General features: G+C 29.9%; 1 protein-coding gene across 1 annotated transcript in view; it reads right to left on the minus strand.

The window, feature by feature from the left end:
* PolG1 (DNA polymerase gamma, catalytic subunit tam) overlaps positions 1 to 20,130 on the minus strand; it is a 123,417-nt gene that overhangs the window by 32,696 nt on the left and 70,591 nt on the right. Inside the window, exons 10-14 of the mRNA XM_085823247.1 lie at positions 18,884 to 18,962; positions 18,662 to 18,798; positions 16,359 to 16,524; positions 5,291 to 5,374; positions 1,512 to 1,669 (exon numbers count right to left, since the gene is read on the minus strand). Coding sequence (XP_085679373.1) covers positions 1,512 to 1,669; positions 5,291 to 5,374; positions 16,359 to 16,524; positions 18,662 to 18,798; positions 18,884 to 18,962 — 624 coding nt within the window. The remainder of the gene's footprint in view (positions 1 to 1,511; positions 1,670 to 5,290; positions 5,375 to 16,358; positions 16,525 to 18,661; positions 18,799 to 18,883; positions 18,963 to 20,130) is intronic.

The raw sequence follows: 20,130 nt of genomic DNA on the forward strand, positions 1-20,130 counted from the left end.
ACATCATGTGTGATGGTCACTCTGCAGTTGAGAAAAATAATAATGCAAACTTTTTTGAACATTAATTCATAACACTATAAGTTTCCCAATGATGCTTGATATTCAGTTTTTGAAAACCAATAAAAAATTATTTATTATTAACATCATTTAGTGAAATGGTACTTAACATGGCCCCCAAAAGGTGATATATATATTTATCATAAAGTATAACTGTTATTCCCCCTAATTTGTGGTCTAAAAATACTACAAAAGTCCCTGACTATTTCTATGTAAATATTTACTGATATTTTAATTTTATTATTATTTTTAACATGCATAAGCATAAATAATAAAATAAAATGTAGCTGATAATTTTAAATGCCACCGAGATATTCCTGTTAAAATATACAGTAATCCCCTCTTGATACGAACTCACTTAACGTGAACACTCGGTTAATAAGAATAAAATTTTGTCCTGGCAGCAATGTATATGATTTTATACAGAGTTTTATCAGTTAATGGGAATTTTGGTTAGCATGAACTTTAACTGATTTTTAGTCCATTGCATTGTTAGATTTTATCATTTAACATGAACTTTCAAAGTTTTTCATATATTTCTCTTGTTGTTTCTCTGCTAAGATTGCATTCAGAAATTTTTGGTCCGTCTTAATCAAGAACCTAACAGAATACACTGTGTTCTTTATAACATGGCCAGCATGAGTAACATTGCTTGAAAATCTGGACCATTGCATTAACAATGAGTTTTGAAAAGTTTGTTAGAGCAGATGATGATATTGTCATGTGTGCTCTAGTGGAATCTGAGGAACAAGCAGTTGTAACTGAGGTGCAACAAATGTCATCAGAAAAACGTGAGGAGGACAATATCATTCTACCCACCTGCCAAAAAATATTACACACCTTTGATATTGTGGAATGAAGCTTCGGAATCAACTGCTAGTTTTACGGAAGCCATGAGTACTGTCAGTTGTAAAGTTGGTGATCAGTGAGTGCATTTTACAAGTTATAGTATAGTAATTAATGTAGTATTTCTTATGATGACATACATTATATAATGCAGTATTATGTAACTATATACTGTAAATGATTAAAGTATAGAAAAAATTATTCCAAAAATGAAATCTGAATCTCTAGTTAACATAAATTTTTTGTAACACATACTCTTGATATTTTTGTTAACAAGAGCTTGTTGTATTTACTTATTATTTTACACATATTTATACTTATTAATTTTAATTAGCGTCATTTCTTTTATAAGTGTTGCATAATTTTTGATACCTTGAACATTTAAATGCTAAAAATTTCAGTAATTAAGGGTGCTTAAACTAAAGCTTATACTAATTTTATAAAAATCTTAATATTCTAGACTGAAATATAATTTCTTCGGAGGAATACTGGAAAGATTATGGAAATGAGCAATAATGATTAACCTTGAAATATCCTCTTTCAAGAAACATTTAAAATAAGTACAAAAGATTGGAAATTATTAAAACAATTATCAAATTAACACATACATTATACGCTCACGGTTATTTTTCCAATATGATATCATCTTACTAAGCAGAAGAGCTCTATCAGCTTGGCCTTCACCCCAAGTTTTAAAAGTCCCATCTTCAACTTTAAAGGAAAAATCTTTTGACAAAGGGTTACCAACTCTTTTATGAGGGCCATCCTAAAAAAAGAATAAGACAAAGTTGCAGTCTAATACAATGTTTAAAAAATAAACGAAATAAAGAGAGGGAGAGAATACCTGGGATTGAAAATTGTGAAAAAACAGCCAGTTTTATATCTAAGATAAAATAAAACTTACTTTGTAGTTAGCATTAATTAATATTGACTATCTAAGTACTATACTAACTGCACCATAGCTGTAAATCTAAAACAATTCAACGTTTTAATTGATATAGTATTTGAAAGCTTTCTGTCAATTGTATATACAATTGTATATCTTTAAATGAGCCATTCATAAGTTAAAATAAGGAATTTTTATAAAATATGTTACAAAATATAGCTTACATCAATCAACAAAAACTTATTACAATTACCATGTACAGTTTGGAATGTAAATCATATTTGCATTTATTTCATATAAATTGTGTTAAAACTATGAAATAGAAAAAAAAAAAAAAAAAAAAAAAAAAAAAAAAATTGAAACGTTTTAGAACAATATGCTAATAACTACCAACAGAATACAAAATCAGATTGAGTTTGTAGAGACCTTAGGTATTTTTTGGAAGCAGGCAAGATGAAAAATATGCAACGCCTTTGTCGGGAATCGAACAGCGGACCTCTCAATTACGCATGCAGACCACCACACATTGAAGACATGCAAATATACTCCCTCCTTTAAAGGGCAACTGGGGATATTTTTTAGGGGACCCAATTGCTTAATCCTGGGTGAGGAAAATCATAACCCAACACCCTTTTAATTCAGGTGCCACTGTAGAGACATTAGGTATTTTTTGGAAGCAGGCAAGATGAAAAATATGCAATGCCTTTGCCGAGAATTGAACTGCGGACCTCTCAATTACGCACTGAGTGTGCAGACCACCACACCATGAAAGCATGCTAAGAAGGCGGAAGAAATACCTTATAAGGCTATAATGTCCATTGATGTCATTTTAACCCTAAAGCATATTTATAACGCTGTCTGTTTTGTATTCTTTACATTTTCATAATTTTATGTGATTTTCAATTAATTTTTATGAGGAATAACATTGTGAAACTTAGGAATTTTATGCTAATTTTAACTGCAGCGCTCACTGGTGTCATTATGACATCGCAATGTGTTCCAAAAATCAGTTACTTTTGGGGTGGGGGGTGAATAAGGCTAACAATGACTTTAACATTGACTTCTTTCATCTTTATAAGGATATTAATATAAGTTACCTTTCATCATTCTTAGTGTAAACAGCTCAGTCATACTGATGCAATGACATATCTACAACTGTTGAGTAATATTTCCCAGAAGAATACTATCCCATTTACCATTTATATCATCTCCATCAAATAAAAATGGCAACACATTTCAACTGATGTTGATTTAAGAACATTTATTGATTTAAGAATCTGCTTTTTCGGGAAGGAAAAAAAAATTAAAGTGCAGTAAAATAATTCTGTGTTTGTGTGTTTGAGCTTATAATATTTTTTTTTCATAATAAAAGAATTATGCATACATAAAAATCACCAAATTTAACATAAAGATAATTTTTTCTAAGTCATGCGATATCTAATCAGACTAGTAAGAATGTTATTCAAAGACCAAATGGAAATAATCTAAGAAATATAAACTAATAATGGCTCTTAAAAAGAATGCAAAAATAAAGAAATTAAAATTCACATCAGGTGCTAATATCTTAAACAAATAGGATAATGAGATGACACTTATAAAAGAGTTTCCTCGTGTATTCCCCCATTCCTGTAAAATTTTAGCACCAGGTTCTGATAATTTAAAAAATACCTGCCTAATTTTCTCCTTCCTCAATGCATTCAGAGAATGAGCTTCCCTAAATTTTAAAATGGATTCATCCATAGAGAAAGTTTTGTATCTTATTAGTAAAGCTCGCAAATTATTTCCAAAGTTCCCTTCTAACTGCTGAACTTTATGCCATCTTAATAAAAAACCCAATCAATATCAGCAAAGCAAACAAGCATTGAAATTCAGCCTAATTTTAGTCAGCTGCACATTCACACTCTTTAACTATTTATGATGATTTGAGGCCTAAGGAGTGGCAGAGACAACAATAGAGCGGGTAAGATTCAAATTACAGGGAAGTAGAAATGAAGATATCTTACTAGATATTGCAACATTAATATCACTATGTATTCTTATTGGAATGTAGGTTTCTTTTAAAGAAATAATACTGTGACAGTTACCTGTAGTTTATCTATGACTACTTTTCATTACATATTCTTACTGTAACTGCGTCCCTCAAAAAAATTACTTGCATTTTCCTCCTCTCAATTTTCAAATGATAAAATTAGGAAAAAAAGGGAGGGGGTGAAATATGCAAAGGAATATAATATTTTTCAGTATGATTTGTTAGTTAATACAGCAGAGATAAGAAATAAAATTTGATTATATAACTGTAAAGGACTCAGCATATTTATTTCCAGTTCAGGAAGATATCACTGTTCGGTCGGATAAAGAAGGGAAGGGGGAAATTCCTAGTTAGCATACATGCATTTGCTGTCGTAAAAATGCACTTATGATTCATTTAACTACTGAATTAATACTGTTAATATTATAAATCTATCATTCCCACAAAATACATTTTTAATTTTTTGGCATTAAGAATAATATACGATCTAATACTGGCCTGCCCACTTTATTTGTGGCAAATATGAAATAAGATGATGTCTCTTGTTAAGAAGTGTCTTATAAAATTTCTTTAGCAGCAGAAATTGATACATTTTGGATTGTGATGTCCAACCCTGTAGGGTAGACTGATGAAATAAAAGTAAATTCTGAGAATTTTACTAAGGTTACTTGGCGATAGCAACATCACTGGTAATCATTCAGCAATCTGATATTGTTGTTACTAATCCCCTTGGGGCAGTCCTTGTTACTAATCCCCTTGAGGCCTACACCAAGTCCAAGGGACCTTACTGCACAAATGAATCTCTAACATCATACTGCTCATCCGACAGCTGTCTCAGGGAGATGCCTATACAATCCAGTAGGTGTGCGGAAGAGGCAGGGAGAGAATAGGTACACGAGAGAAAGGTCCTCCATCTGTTGAATTTCATGCATCTAAGATGCCCACTTCTGAATCTGGCCATGGCTATTTTGAGAGATCTAGTTCTTTTACTTTGTAGTGACAGGACTAGTTGTTCAGCGATATATTTCAGAAATTTGAATAATGTAAATCTAAATAATGTAATCAGAATAATATAATCTGAATAATGTAAGAAAAAAATAGATGCCATAATAATAGTTTATAGGCAGCAATCAATATAAATCCAAATTCAGAGTGGGAACATTGCGATAAAAATTAATAATACAGGAAACATTGAAATACTATCAAGGGAATGAGTATACTTTGAATCTTTTGATGCATTTCAGTAAGTGACAAAGGTATTAGAAACTTAACAGTTCCAAACAAGGCAAAACAAAGAAATTGTTTGTCAGCAGATTCAGAATATCACAACTAAAAACAGACTTAATCAGACAGAACTTAATCACAACTAAAAATGTTATAAAAATGAAATGTATTAAAAATGCAGCACTATTCTAAAAATAGCATCAGAATATCATTTTCCAGAAAAGGGCACAAAATTTTTTGCAACTAACCTTATGAGGGAGACGATAAAATAAACAACCATCAATACCAATGTCATGAGGTCCTATACTGAGATCTCCTCCATCAGAACTGACCTAAAATAAAATTTTAATAAAGAATGTTACTTGGATAAAATCTAATATTATGATTATCCAAATAGTATGTAAAAATAAGATTCCTTAAAAAATCCGAATATTGTTTAAAAACTGAAAAAATAGATTTCGTACTAAAAAAAACTGAAGCAAATTCTGAAACTTGTACATCTTTCCAAGTATTACAATCTTTCCTAATTTATTGTTAAATTCATATACTATATTATTTTATTTTTATATTTTTATTGCTTGTACATGCACTTGTTTAATGCTCAAATTCTGAGCTTCACTTGTACCTTCACATTGAAGTTCTTGCCAAAATACTGGTATGCTTCGACACTGGTGAAGAAAATTGCAAGATAAGGGTATTGATTTGCTCCGTTTTCTGCTTTACGTAATAAATAATGAAACCTTATAGAATAAATGATTGTTCGTGCAACTCACAGTTATGAATTGTACCTTTAGGTAGAACTCCACATATGAGCATTATAATAATAGCTTATATAGTAAGCCATGACTTGAAATGTAGAAGGTTTAGAAGAAGCGATCAAAATAAATGATCATATGTCACGACATTTTCATAACACTGGAGTTGAAATTGGGGGGAGGGGAGGGGAAGCTGGGTTTTCCCCATGAAAAGGGAAGTGAAGTTTAAAAAAAAAGGTATTTCAGAATTTACTGAAACCCTACAAAGAATTATTCAAAGACTCTGAAAAAATTAAATAAAGCTCAATAACACTATATTCTATTCTACCCAGTTTATGGCTTATATATTGATTAATATTTTATTTAATTCATTTATATTATTAAATTGAATTAGCGTACTTAATCGCCATGTTATCATTTAAACTAGAATTACTCAGATCCTACATGACTGGCCAATATTGCACCAAATCCATCATTTTATATGTTTTATGTTATATAGTTATACATAGAATATTATAGAACTATCATCAGCAGACAATGAGATATTACTGAGCTTATAAAAATTTGACTTTACACTGGTATATTACAACTGAAAATATACTAGAAATTTATAGGAGCAGAAGACAAAAAGTCTTTTCAGAAACCAAAAAATAGTTAAAGGTGTTCTGACTTCACAACGATGATAGAGAAAACAGTGGTTTTACTCTAAAAAAATCAAAGTTCCTTAATCATTTCTACTGTCATGATTGTAATATAATAAAGAACATAAAATTTAATACCAGAACTATTACATTTAGAATGCTCTTAAGATTACCAAAGATGAGATATCTTATTCATGATACCATAATCTTTATGAGATTTCAGATATCTCTAGGATTTTAAAAAAAGTTTATATATCCCAAGATATCACAGTCTTCTTTCATCATATCTCCTCCTCTTTAATGTCTTTTAAACTTCATAAAATTAAAAATTTTTTTAAATGCTGACTTGTATGTAAATATTTTTAAAAATTAACAGACACACGCGGTTTAAATGAAGTTAAAAATGAGATAACTCTTTGTATTGATAGCCAGAGATTAGGTCTACTCCTGGCAAAGATATTGTTTAGAACCCACATTCTGCCATGGTAGCTTAGTTTAGATTTTTGACAGACTATGACACCACTTCGTTTATTTCAATTTAACTTAGCTGATTATTTTCTTTTTGTTTTATGTATGTCTGGATAAATTTCTAATCCCGATCATTAAGATATGTGTATTGCACTTCAGAACTATAGTGACATTGCTCAAAAGCATTTGACTGCTCAAGAGCTAATAGCATGATGGCAATGATTGTAGCATAACAAAGTTGCCCAGACAGAAGCTGTATGCATCATGATAGACCTTTATTGTGGATAGAAATTAAAACAGCAATTTTGTTTCAATGTTTAATTTTAACCAGCACACAATAAAAGCATAGGTACTCATAAAAGCCTTATGTACTTTGTCATTTACATAGGTGCTGGGCTTAAATTGACAATTCTAATTTTAGAATTGTCAATTTTAAACTAGTCACTGCATAGGTAACATGATTGCTAAATGATAATCTATCAAGATTAGATCTAAATACGTGATACTTAACGAAATCACGTGTTCATTAATAATGATATTACATGAAGCATCCACAGTTCTGAGCAAACTAAAAATGGTTCTAATGATCTTGAATGCTCATTTTTCACTTTTTAAATTTAGCCACAAACTTGTCACCTGGTGAAGTTCTGTTATTAACCTTCTAGCACGCATGCTTGGCAATTTTTCATGAGCACGCACGCGTCATATTTTTTACGACATCTGTTATTTTACCTTTTTTGGCACGAAAAACGACAGAAATGAGTGAATATTAATAATAAATTTGTTAAGAAATAGCATATTAACCTTATCATTGCAAAATACAAATAATATCACATTCAAATATGAGTGAATTATTTTTAAGTTTTTATGTTAGTGAGATGGAAATGCAATGATCTATTTCATTACATAAAATTTTAAATTTATTATTTAATAATTATATTTTAAAATCAAAGCTAATTTTAATATTCATCCAAGGCAAACATAGACAAATAAAAAGGAAAACACACATTTCACACACACAAATTTCAAGGAAATTTACTTCTTACTGGTTAAAAAACACACTTTAAACTAACTTTAATGTTTTTATTTATTTCTAAAAAATAGAAATAAAAGAAAATAAGGAATGGAAATCGCTATTGTTCTCCCCTCCAAAGGTTTCCTTGTCTTCCTTTTCTTCATCAGATAATTCTTGAAGAATGTGAGCAAAATCAGCTGGTTGCACATCATTTTTTGCCATAAAAACCGATATAAAAATTACAGAGCCAAATGTATACAAATTAAAATAATACACGGCAATTAACAACACAAAATTAGAAAATATTTGAGAGAAAAATATTTTCCAAATTTTAAAACACGAGCATGCACATGTCGTAAATTTTATGAAAAAGCTGACACGTAGCACAAAAGCCCAGTTAAAACAAGAAAAAGTCAAATGACTTCCTGCTGGCACATTCTATGATGTGGGGAAGTGTAGAAAGGAGGAATAGAAATAACCTTCAGACATCTCAGCTTCGATATGCAAAAATCGTGCATTAAAAACAGAATTTGTCATAAATTTTGTGCATACATGCATGATGAAAGTTAATAATGAGTGCTCATAAATAAAGAGACTATACTGCATTTCTTCAGTTTTAAGGCACATGCCAACCCATACAAGTATTGATAAAAATATGGTGTGACAGGATCATAGATTTTTCTGAATTAGAAATTATTACAAAGCAATAAGTTTTCTCAAATTAATTATTAAGAAAATTATTTTTGCTAAAAAATTAAAATTCGATTATAAAAAAAAAAAAAAAATATTTGCCACATGTACTTTAGCATCTTATTCCATTGAATTTTTTTTAGAATCAAAGATTATTTTTTGTTAATGTAATGAAATTCAGTGCTGCATCTTATAATTAAGAGCAACATAGGATCAGAAAAATACAGAGACCACCCCTTCCCCAGATTAAGCAAGAAAAGATACAATTAAGAATGTTTCCAATTAGTGTTAATTTTACAATAACATTAAATGAAATTTAGAGAATGACATGATGATGCAAAGTCATGATAACGTCAGTCTTCACTTTGAGTATTTTTGTTATTACAGTCATTGAAGCTGACAGTTAAAATTTATTAATCATTTATTAATCTTAATGGCATATTCTGAGATAATATTAAATGAATTAGCGATTATTGTTATGCATAAAATTGCCAAGGCATTTGCATCTGAAGTGCTAAAGCAATATTTAGTAAAAATTTAATTATTGAAGTAATCAAGCATAATTTTTAATAATAGTTCTAAAATTAAATGAAAAATTAGGGAAATAAAGTAATAAAAGTTCAGTTTCAATGAGTCTTGTTAACCTTATTGTTTTTCATTAAAAAACGTTACAAATAAAGGCAATTCAGATGAAAAGCAAAGAGACTACAAAGAATGCAGAAGCTTTTAACAGTTGAATTTCTGAATCTTAATACAAACGATTCTTGCACTATAAGAACATGCATTATTTTTGCAAAAAATACATTTGTGACCGACCAAAAACATATCTTCTCTTTCAGTTGATTAGGCTGTTCATGATGTATTTTAACAATTATTATTTGGATCAAATAATAATTATCTCCAAATATTTTATAAAACTTAAACTGATGGCAAAGTCTGTCTCTTTGAATGAACCCACCATTTATTCTTAATCTCATTTCCATTAATACTTATTCTTGTATGGTACCCTACTTTCCAAAATCACTTACTTTACTGCTAAAATACAGCAATGGAGTCTCTCAAGAATGGAAAGTAGTTCAGATGTTGATATAATCTCCTTAGTAATATTTATCAATTAATCTGGAACTTATTTACAAAAGTTGTAAAGATGAAAACACCCCTTGTAAATGGTATCAGATGCTGATAACAATGAATTAATATTTTTCAGTAAATCTTTTAAAGTTGAATGATGATTTCTTGCAACAGCAGTTTATAATATATCATTACCAAGAGTGATGATGCTTAGAACAACAAAGGGAATCTTTGAGACTAACATCACCTTATTGAAATTTTTTAATATCACAAGCATTTTTGTGTACGCAAAGCAATATTATAACATACGTTTTACAAAATTAGCAGTATAGACGCATTTTTAAACTAAAATAGTATGATATGTGAAATGTGTTCTTCCGTGACTTACATAATAATTAACACACAATTTAAGCACAAAATTTAAGCAAAAAGCAAGACAGAATTCCTTGCAACAAAATTTATGTTTAGATAAATATGATATGTATGAACATGCACAATATACAATATATATGTGGGAAATCACAACGTCCAATGCTGAAGTAGAATTGCCCGTTATGACGTCATCAGTATAGCATCACCCAGCGCAGTAAGAATCATCCCAGACAGCACTGAGACCTGGTCGAGAGTGGAGGGCAGACGTGAGCAGACGGCTCACACGTCTTCAAGAGTTTATAAACTTATATTGTGCTTTCGATGTTATGCCTTTACATCATTATGTTAATCCTGCATACCGTTAACTTCATCTTTATATACTTTTCTTAATTACTTTTATTTCTTTATATTAAATAAACCATTTAAATATTACTTCGTGCTCTCATGCTGTGAATCAAGTCAAATTCTACAAAAAATATGGCGACCAACCGTGCGGCCTCGAATTCCAAAATGTGCGAGTAGTAGAACTGTCCTTTGAACTACTGAGTGAAAGTTATTCGATTTATTGGATTACTCGTATAAAGTGTGGATTACCCAATTGACGATGATCATCTGTCGGGTGAGTACAAAACTTTCTTTCCAATATGAAGTTAGTAGAAATTCCAGAATTGGAAGCAGCTTTAAAGAACAGTAAAAGTTCTGAAATCAAAAGTTTGCATAAGCTTATTTTTAATACTGATGGAGATCGAAAAAACCGGAAAAGATTACGTGAATTTTCTGGCTTTATATTTAAACCAGATTCTGAAGAATTTAATAAGAAAATAGATGCAGTGCAGAATAGTTTTACTTTGAATGAGTTAATTAAAGTTTGCAATGTATTGTGCATAAATTCAGAAGGTTTGAAATCGGAAGTAGTAACCCGAATTGTCTCTTTCCTATGTGATTTATCTGTATTATTTGAAAATATTTTGCATGAAGAAAATAGTGATATTGAAGATGAAACTATTAATAAATTTTCTGAAGTAATGCTTGATGATAATCAAAGAGACAATCCTGGTTTTAATGAGTCTCAAGTAAATAACAGTATGCAGCTTCCAATTCAAGATCATTTTAAACCTCATCTTAGTTTTTCTGATATTGAAAGTATTGTTAATCCTTTTTCTGGTAATGCATATGAAAATGTTGATAAATGGATTGATGAATTCGAAGATGTTATAAATTCTTTAAAATTGAGTGATTTGCATAAATTAGTTTTTGCTAAAAGATCATTAAAAGGTAAAGCGAAACTATTTATTCAGAGTGAACCTAAAGTTAATGACTGGTGTAAGTTAAAAAAGCTTTTGAAATCTGAATATGGTAAAGCTTTTAATTCTGCTGAGTTGCATGAAATGTTATGTAAACGTAAATTAATGCCTAATGAATCTTTAGATGAGTATTTTTTGAAAATGAAAGAAATGTGTTCGCGAGGTAACATTGAAGATGCTTCATTAATTAAATATGTTATTGATGGTATTCCCGATTCTGTAGTGAGGAAAACTATACTGTATGGTTGTGAAACAATATCTGAATTTAAACAAAGGCTTAAAATTTATGATAAGATGAGATCGGACAATGATAAGTTTAAAAATCCGAAACCGAAAGTAGACACTCAAGTTAAAGATAGAAGTAAGCTTTCGTCATCAAACCAAAATCAATCTAACGTTAATAAGGTCAAATGTTTTAATTGCCAGGAATTTGGGCATTATTCAAAGCATTGTGTAAACAAATCAAAGGGTGTAAAATGTATAAAATGTAAGAAGTTTGGGCATTATTCAACAAACTGTCCAGAGCAGACCCCCGAGACACAACAAGCAGCTTTATTACAACGAATTTCCGACAAGCATAGAATTATGAAGACTGTAGAAATAAATAATCATTTAGTTAATAGTTTGGTTGACACTGGTTCAGATGTAACAATATGCAGCGTAGAGTTACAGAAGCAGATTGGTTCTCCTAATTTAAATTGTAGCAATATCACATTAAACGGAATTGAATCAAAGCAAACGTACCCCATCGGCTTTTTCATTTCTGATATTTCAATTGATAGTTTTTCACTGCGTACGAAAATTTATGTTGTTAAGTCATTATGTAATCAAATTGTATTAGGTTTGGATGTATTGAATCAGTTTAACTTCTCTTTTACTGAGAATGGCCTTCAAATAATTTCTCATCGGAATAAAAGTAATGTAAACTTGATAACTGCTGAGTCATATCGAAATTCTAACGTTCGTTGCGTTATGGGAAATTTGAATATTGCTGTCTCATTGAAGAATGTTTATGATCCTTCGCGATCGTCTGGCGTCTCTGTTAATGTAAACAAAAGTCCCGAAAGTGGAAGTAGCTCGACGTTTAATTACCTTTCACATCTGGTGAATGCTATTTCTGTCAACGAGATTGATTTATCGCATATTTCGAATGCAGAACATAAAGAAAGACTGTGTAATTTAATTAATTCGTACCAACCACGGAAAAATAGACAATCTGACTTCAAGATGCAAATAAATTTATGCGATGATATTCCTGTCTGTCAAAATAGAAGATACATGTCTTTTGCGGAACAAAAATTTGATGACGATCAAATTAAGGAATGGTTGAAAGAGGGCATAATAAAGCCTAGCAATTCTAATTATTCGGCGCCTATTGTTTTGTGTAACAAGCGTAATAATTCGAAACGTTTATGTATAGATTATCGGAAATTGAATAAGAAGATTATTAAAGACAAATTTCCACTGCCTTTAATTCCGGAAGTACTTGATCGCTTAGAACAGTCAAAAGTCTTCACGACACTAGATTTGAAAAATGGCTTTTTCCATGTAGACATAGACGAAAATTGCACCAAATATACTGCTTTTGTAACACATAATGGTATCTACGAATTTCTTAAGGCTTCTTTTAGTTTATGTATTAGTCCAAATGTTTTTCAAAGATATATTTATTCAGTATTTCGTGACTTGTTAAATGAGGGTGTACTAATTATTTATATGGATGATATAGTCATACCGGCTAATGATGAAGTTGAATGTTTAGACAAATTAGAAAGAGTACTCAAAACTGCTTCGGAGTATGGGTTACAAATAAATTTCAAAAAGTGCCAATTCTTAAAACGTAAAATTGAATTTTTGGGACATGTAATTGAAAACGGAACTATTCGACCATCACCTTCCAAAACTGTTGCTGTCCGAAACTTTCCACGACCGCGTAACTGTAAACAACTACAAAGCTTTTTAGGACTAACGGGATATTTTCGTAAATTCATTCCTCAGTATGCTAAAATAGCTAAACCTCTTAGTGACTTACTTAGAAAAGGTATTGGTTTTAAGTTCGATTCCGAACAACAGGAAGCGTTTTGCAGATTAAAAGAAATTCTCTCTCAGGCACCTGTTCTACACATATTTAGGCAAGGATATCCATTAGAACTTCATACTGATGCTAGTAGTCAAGGCTTTGGTGCGGTATTACTCCAATTGTCTGATGATGGTAATTATCACCCAATCCAGTATATGAGTAAGAAGACTTCACCGCAGCAAGAGAAACTCTGTAGTTACGAATTAGAAGCCCTTGCAGTAATAGAAGCTCTGAAGAAATTTCGAAACTATTTGTTAGGGACTAAATTCAAAATTGTAACTGATTGTAGCGCTTTTCAGAAAACTTTAGATAAGAAAGATTTAACTCCTAAAATTACAAGATGGGCAATGTTCATTGAAGAATTCGATTACGAAATTGTACATCGTTCAGGAAGCCAAATGAAACATGCTGATGCTTTAAGTAGAAATGCTCTAATTTTAACATCATATACATCCGATGTAACTGAGAAGATTCGGTTAGCACAACAACAGAATGAAGATGAACATGTGAAATTGATAAAGAATTTAGTTGAGAAGGGAGAAGAAAATGGATTCTTCGTGAGAAATGATATTTTGTACAAATTTGAAAATGGTAAAGATCTTCTAGTAGTGCCAGAATCCCTACAGAATGAAATCATACAGAAGGTACATAAAAAAGGTCACTTTGCTGTAGATAAAACTGTGAATGCCGTAGAGCAAGAATTCTATATTCCCAGACTGAAATGCAAAGTTGAAAAAGTAATTGCTAACTGTATAGAATGTATACTGTACAACAAGAAGCAAGGAAAAGCAGAAGGATTTCTTCATCCTGTACTGAAAGAAAACGTTCCCTTGAGTACGTATCATATCGACTTTATTGGACCTCTTCCATCAACGAACAAGAGATACCAACACATTCTAACTGTTGTCGACGCTTTTACGAAATTTACTTGGTTCTATCCAGTGAAATCACCAACTACACAAGAAGTTATTTCAAAATTGAAGCAACAACAGACTGTATTTGGAAATCCAGCCAGAATCATTTCAGATCGAGGTAGTGCCTTTACATCGAAAGAATTTTCAGCTTATTGTACTGAAGAAGGAATAGAACATGTCAAAATTACTACCGGTATTCCAAGAGGTAACGGACAAATTGAGCGAATTCATAGAGTTTTGATTCCTGTTTTGTCAAAATTATCACATGAAGATTCAACAAAATGGTTTAAGTATGTTTCAGATGTCCAGAGGATAATCAACAGTACAACTACGAGAAGTACAAAATATTCACCGTTTGAGCTTCTCATAGGCACGAAAATGAAGAATAAAGAACATTTGAGAATTAGTGAAATATTGAATGAAGAATATTTAAAGCAATTGATGCAAGAACACGATGAGATGAGAGAAGATGCTAAAAACAACATTTTGAAGGTACAAGAAGAGAATCGTAAAGAATTCAACAAGAAACGTAAGAAACCGAAACTATACAAGATTGGCGACTTGGTAGCCATTCAGAGAACTCAATATGAGACTTGTTTGAAACTACGACCTAAGTTTCATGGACCGTATAAAATCATAGCTGTTCGATCAAATGATAGATATGAAGTCAAGAAAGTAGGATGCCATGAAGGACCAAATTTGACATCTACTGCGGCTGACCATATGAAGCCATGGTCAAATTGATTTGATGTTTGTATCAGCTCAAAACCTAAGGACCTGATACTCTCTTTTTTTCTTTTTTTTTATTATCTTTGCAGGTACATGATAGTGATGTAATAATAATTATCTCCAATATTTCATCAAATAATAATTATCTCCAAATATTTTATAAAACTTAAACTGATGGCAAAGTCTGTCTCTTTGAATGAACCCACCATTTATTCTTAATCTCATTTCCCTTAATACTTATTCTTGTATGGTACCCTACTTTCCAAAATCACTTACTTTACTGCTAAAATACAGCAATGGAGTCTCTCAAGAATGGAAAGTAGTTCAGATGTTGATATAATCTCCTTAGTAATATTTATCAATTAATCTGGAACTTATTTACAAAAGTTGTAAAGATGAAAACACCCCTTGTAAATGGTGTCAGATGCTGATAACAATGAATTAATATTTTTCAGTAAATCTTTTAAAGTTGAATGATGATTTCTTGCAACAGCAGTTTATAATATATCATTACCAAGAGTGATGATGCTTAGAACAACAAAGGGAATCTTTGAGACTAACATCACCTTATTGAAATTTTTTAATATCACAAGCATTTTTGTGTACGCAAAGCAATATTATAACATACGTTTTACAAAATTAGCAGTATAGACGCATTTTTAAACTAAAATAGTATGATATGTGAAATGTGTTCTTCCGTGACTTACATAATAATTAACACACAATTTAAGCACAAAATTCTTGCAAGACAGAATTCCTTGCAACAAAATTTATGTTTAGATAAATATGATATGTATGAACATGCACAATATACAATATATATGTGGGAAATCACAACATCCAATGCTGAAGTAGAATTGCCCGTTATGACGTCATCAGTATAGCATCACCCAGCGCAGTAAGAATCATCCCAGACAGCACTGAGACCTGGTCGAGAGTGGAGGGCAGACGTGAGCAGACGGCTCACACGTCTTCAAGAGTTTATAAACTTATATTGTGCTTTCGATGTTATGCCTTTACATCATTATGTTAATCCTGCATACCGTTAACTTCATCTTTATATACTTTTCTTAATTACTTTTATTTCTTTATATTAAATAAACCATTTAAATATTACTTCGTGCTCTCATGCTGTGAATCAAGTCAAATTCTACATATATATATAAGGAAAACTTTGGAATAACCTAGTTCATTTGAAATCTACAACCTGTGAATAAACGGATATATAGGAGGTAAGAACTTTAAGAATATTCAAATGACATATTTAAAAGGATTACAGGATTTTCTTTTTTTCCTTTGGCTAAGATTGACTTCCAGATTTCAGCTTCTTCTTTTTTATTTTCGGCAGGCTCTTTTATTTTGGACCAAAATAAGTCAATCCTTGGCTCATTCTGAGGTTTTGAACTTGTTTTCGCATTATGATAAACGACACATAAAAAATTCCTGAAATTACATGATTACAGAAAATCAAAGAAAGGATAGATAATAATTTATATCATATTTTAAATAACAGTAAGTATGCATTACTAACTATTTAAAAATACTAATATATATGTGTATATATATTTTTAAAAAATCAAATGTTACTGCAAATAAATATTTATGTCATTCTCCTTGAAAACATAGTAGTATAGATGTATAATTTTAATTATGAAGAGGAGAGATCTTATGGAAACATATTAAAAATTTTCATTTATTATTCAATTTGATGTATCAGATTCTAATGTTTGAACATGATAATATTTACTAACTTAGCAGTTAAGAAAAATCAATTGTGGAATGAAAGCAATGCCCTTACATAGAATTAACTTCCCTTTACAGTCAGAGTTGAGTTATGCAACTACTGAACTTATTTTAATATTATTACAACATCATTTTTTTCAATAAGATTAAATAGTACTGTTTTTATTTATGCATAATTCTTTATCAGTTTTACTGTTAGAAATGAAACTTAGATCTTATACCTTGATTTATAATAACTTGATGCAGTATTATTTTTTGAAATTAATTTTATATGCAGAAGCTAAAACTGGATAATGATAGTTCAACAAGAAACTGAAGAAACACATGAGAACTTTGATTACTCATCAGTTTTGCACCTATCATCATAACAGATAACAGAACAGAAGGTTTCTTCTAACATTACCACCACTAGATTTGAGCAGTTGATAACAAAGATAAATTTTTAGCCTAGTATATTATACAGTATCTATAATGATCAAGATCAGACTTGAAAAGTCACATTATAGTTCCTCAGTTTGTTTACTACTGTATACAGAAAATACAGTATTTAGACTCTTTTCAAAATACTCTCTAGCTATGCCATGATAAATATCAAATATCTTTTATTTTCCTAGATTGCTCAAATTTTCAATCTAGATTAAAACAAAATATGATATTATATTCTTTAAAATAATATTTTAGCTTTTTATTCTAAATACAGTGGGGGGGGGAGGAGTGAGAGGAATATCTAATTGCATAATATGCCTTATTTTAAATTATGATTTTTTTTTTGTTGTTGTTGTCTTGCACTAATTTTTATTCTTTATTTTCTGCTAGATTCATTTTGCTCATTGTACTATCTCAGACACTCACATATAATAGAAATTGCAATTAAAAGAACAACAGGCAGCTGAGTTTCCATTGTTTTTTTGCCACTTTCAATGTAATTTTGGATAATAGGGAAATAGTTGTGCACAAATCAGAAAAGCAGTCTTCTCACTTGTAAACTGTAATTTTTGCCTATAAGAGCTTGCCCTATTTTGATGAACCAAAAATTGTTGACCACAATGGTCTACAGAGTACTTTAAGAAGGAATAGCTGATGAAAAAATTTTCAGTAAAATCTGAGGCAAGTTTTGTTAAAGGGAGTTGAATTCTGAAATTAGTTTAGCAGAAAATTATTTTTTGCTCAGGATGTAAACCAACTTTTTGTATTATTCAATTGTTTTCAGTGTTTTTAGACTGAAAGTTTTATTATTATGACTAAAATGAAAGTCACCAGTAAAAAGAAAGTGATCAATTAATATGTTGACTGAAATAAGATCACTTTTAAATTTAGAGTCTAAAATCTTTTAGGAGAAACTTCAAAGTAATACCTAAAAATATGCAGGACAAAATCAAGGGAATAGGCATACTATATGTAATAAAATGGTTACATTATGCTGGTAAAAACATTCTGGTAAAAATGTTTGAATTTTTTTTTTTTTTTTCTTTTCCCTGATCTGGAATTTAAAAATGCTAAACAGCCAGATTTCAAGTATACTGATATGAACTTTAGAATGCTCTAATTACTGGACTGATAAAACAGTTACAATATTCAAAATAAAGTTAAAGGTCTTAAGAAAAGGTTTTATGATAATTTTGAAAACAATAATTAAAACAAGAAACATTTTTTACTACATATTATTAAAATACACAAAAACATTAAGAAATAAAACTTTTGCTGGTTATTAAAAGGAAGTATTGCACAATGATCCATGACTTTTAATGCAACTCATTATTAAAATGGTGAAATAATTAAATGTAATAAAGTCAATATGTTTGAAAGAATCATATGAAAACCATGAAAGAAAACTTACTTTAATGGAAAATGACAATTATCTGTAATATCTGCAGTTTTAAAATTGGGAACTAAGTATCCCCATTTATGTTTAGCATCATGGTGCAAAGGAAATCCATCCCATGTCAAGCGCATTAATTTGGGTACACTGCGCATCTATAATAATAATAAAAGATTATTAAATGCTAAAAAAAAATTTCTTTTCAAAGTAAAAAAAAAAAAAAAAATAATTAACCATTACCTGAGTGCTGATAAGGTTTGGGCCAGGTTCCCAATCTATGTTATCTGCAATATTCTTGTCACACAGATCTCTGTACCAGCTAAAATACAATTAAATGCATTTTTCAATAAGTTAATTACATATACTCATGACCACCAGTTCAATGATCAGTTTTTACACCTCTATCTGGATGGAATTAACAGTAAAAAAATTAATTTAAAAAAATTACGTGGGAAAAATATAGTAATGAGAATGACTGTAAAAAAGCATAATGTTCTAATACACTGGGTGTTGCCAAGATTGTAACATACATAAAAAATCAAGTTTGTTATATTTTTAACAATATTAAAATAAAAATTACATGTAATCAAATTAGGTAATTTTAATGTTAATAATTCCAGTGTTATGCTATTTTGTCTATTTAGATGTAAAATAAAATATCTACTATTTATGCTAAATAAAGTAACAACTTAATAACAGAAATACTAGCTATGGATTTATTTCAAGTTTTACCATATCTGAAACACATCATTTTGAAACTAAATTTCTCACTTCATTCAGTTAATTTTGCTTTTCTTGTCAAATTTTCTGCCATTTCTTACCTATTAACTAACTACAGTGCTTTTAATTTTTAATCAGTCATTCAATGTTGGGTTTATATTAATTTCTTATTTCTTTCTAATTATACTAATCTTGGGTTTATATTACTTTAAATTTTATATTTTTAGTATTAGTACATAATATTGTGATACTGTAATGAAATTATGTTAAAACTTTTATGCTCATATATTTCTATAACAGTTAAATGAAAATTAAAAAAAAAAAAAACATTATGTGATTAATTTTTGATGACTGAAGAAAAAGTAATTTTCAGACAGAAATTGGGTTTCAATAGGGTTAAAAATATTTTCTTTTATTGCAATTCAAATGATGAAGGGGGGGGAAGAGAGAAAGACTACATTAAGCATTTCTTTGCTTATTCAGATTACCTTTTAATAAAGTTTTATAAAAATTCTGAATTAAATCTTTTATTTCTCAGCTAAAGCCTTTCATCTTCTTTACAAGTATAAATTTCTAAAAATGGGTAAAATTAAAAATAGTTTAAAAGATAGGAAAACTCAAAGCCACAAAGAAATAATTCAGAATTAAAATCCTTAACAGGTTAATAATCTAATTAAGTTTTTATTTGATGATGAGCAAAATGTGTTTAATATACCAACTTCTATTTGTTTCAGTACATTATACAAAGAATATGTACTGAAATATGC

This window comes from Stegodyphus dumicola, chromosome 9 (assembly GCF_044657685.1).
Source record: "Stegodyphus dumicola isolate Sdum_Otavi_A_Nest chromosome 9, ASM4465768v1".
In the NCBI taxonomy this organism is placed as follows: Eukaryota; Metazoa; Arthropoda; class Arachnida; order Araneae; family Eresidae; genus Stegodyphus; species Stegodyphus dumicola.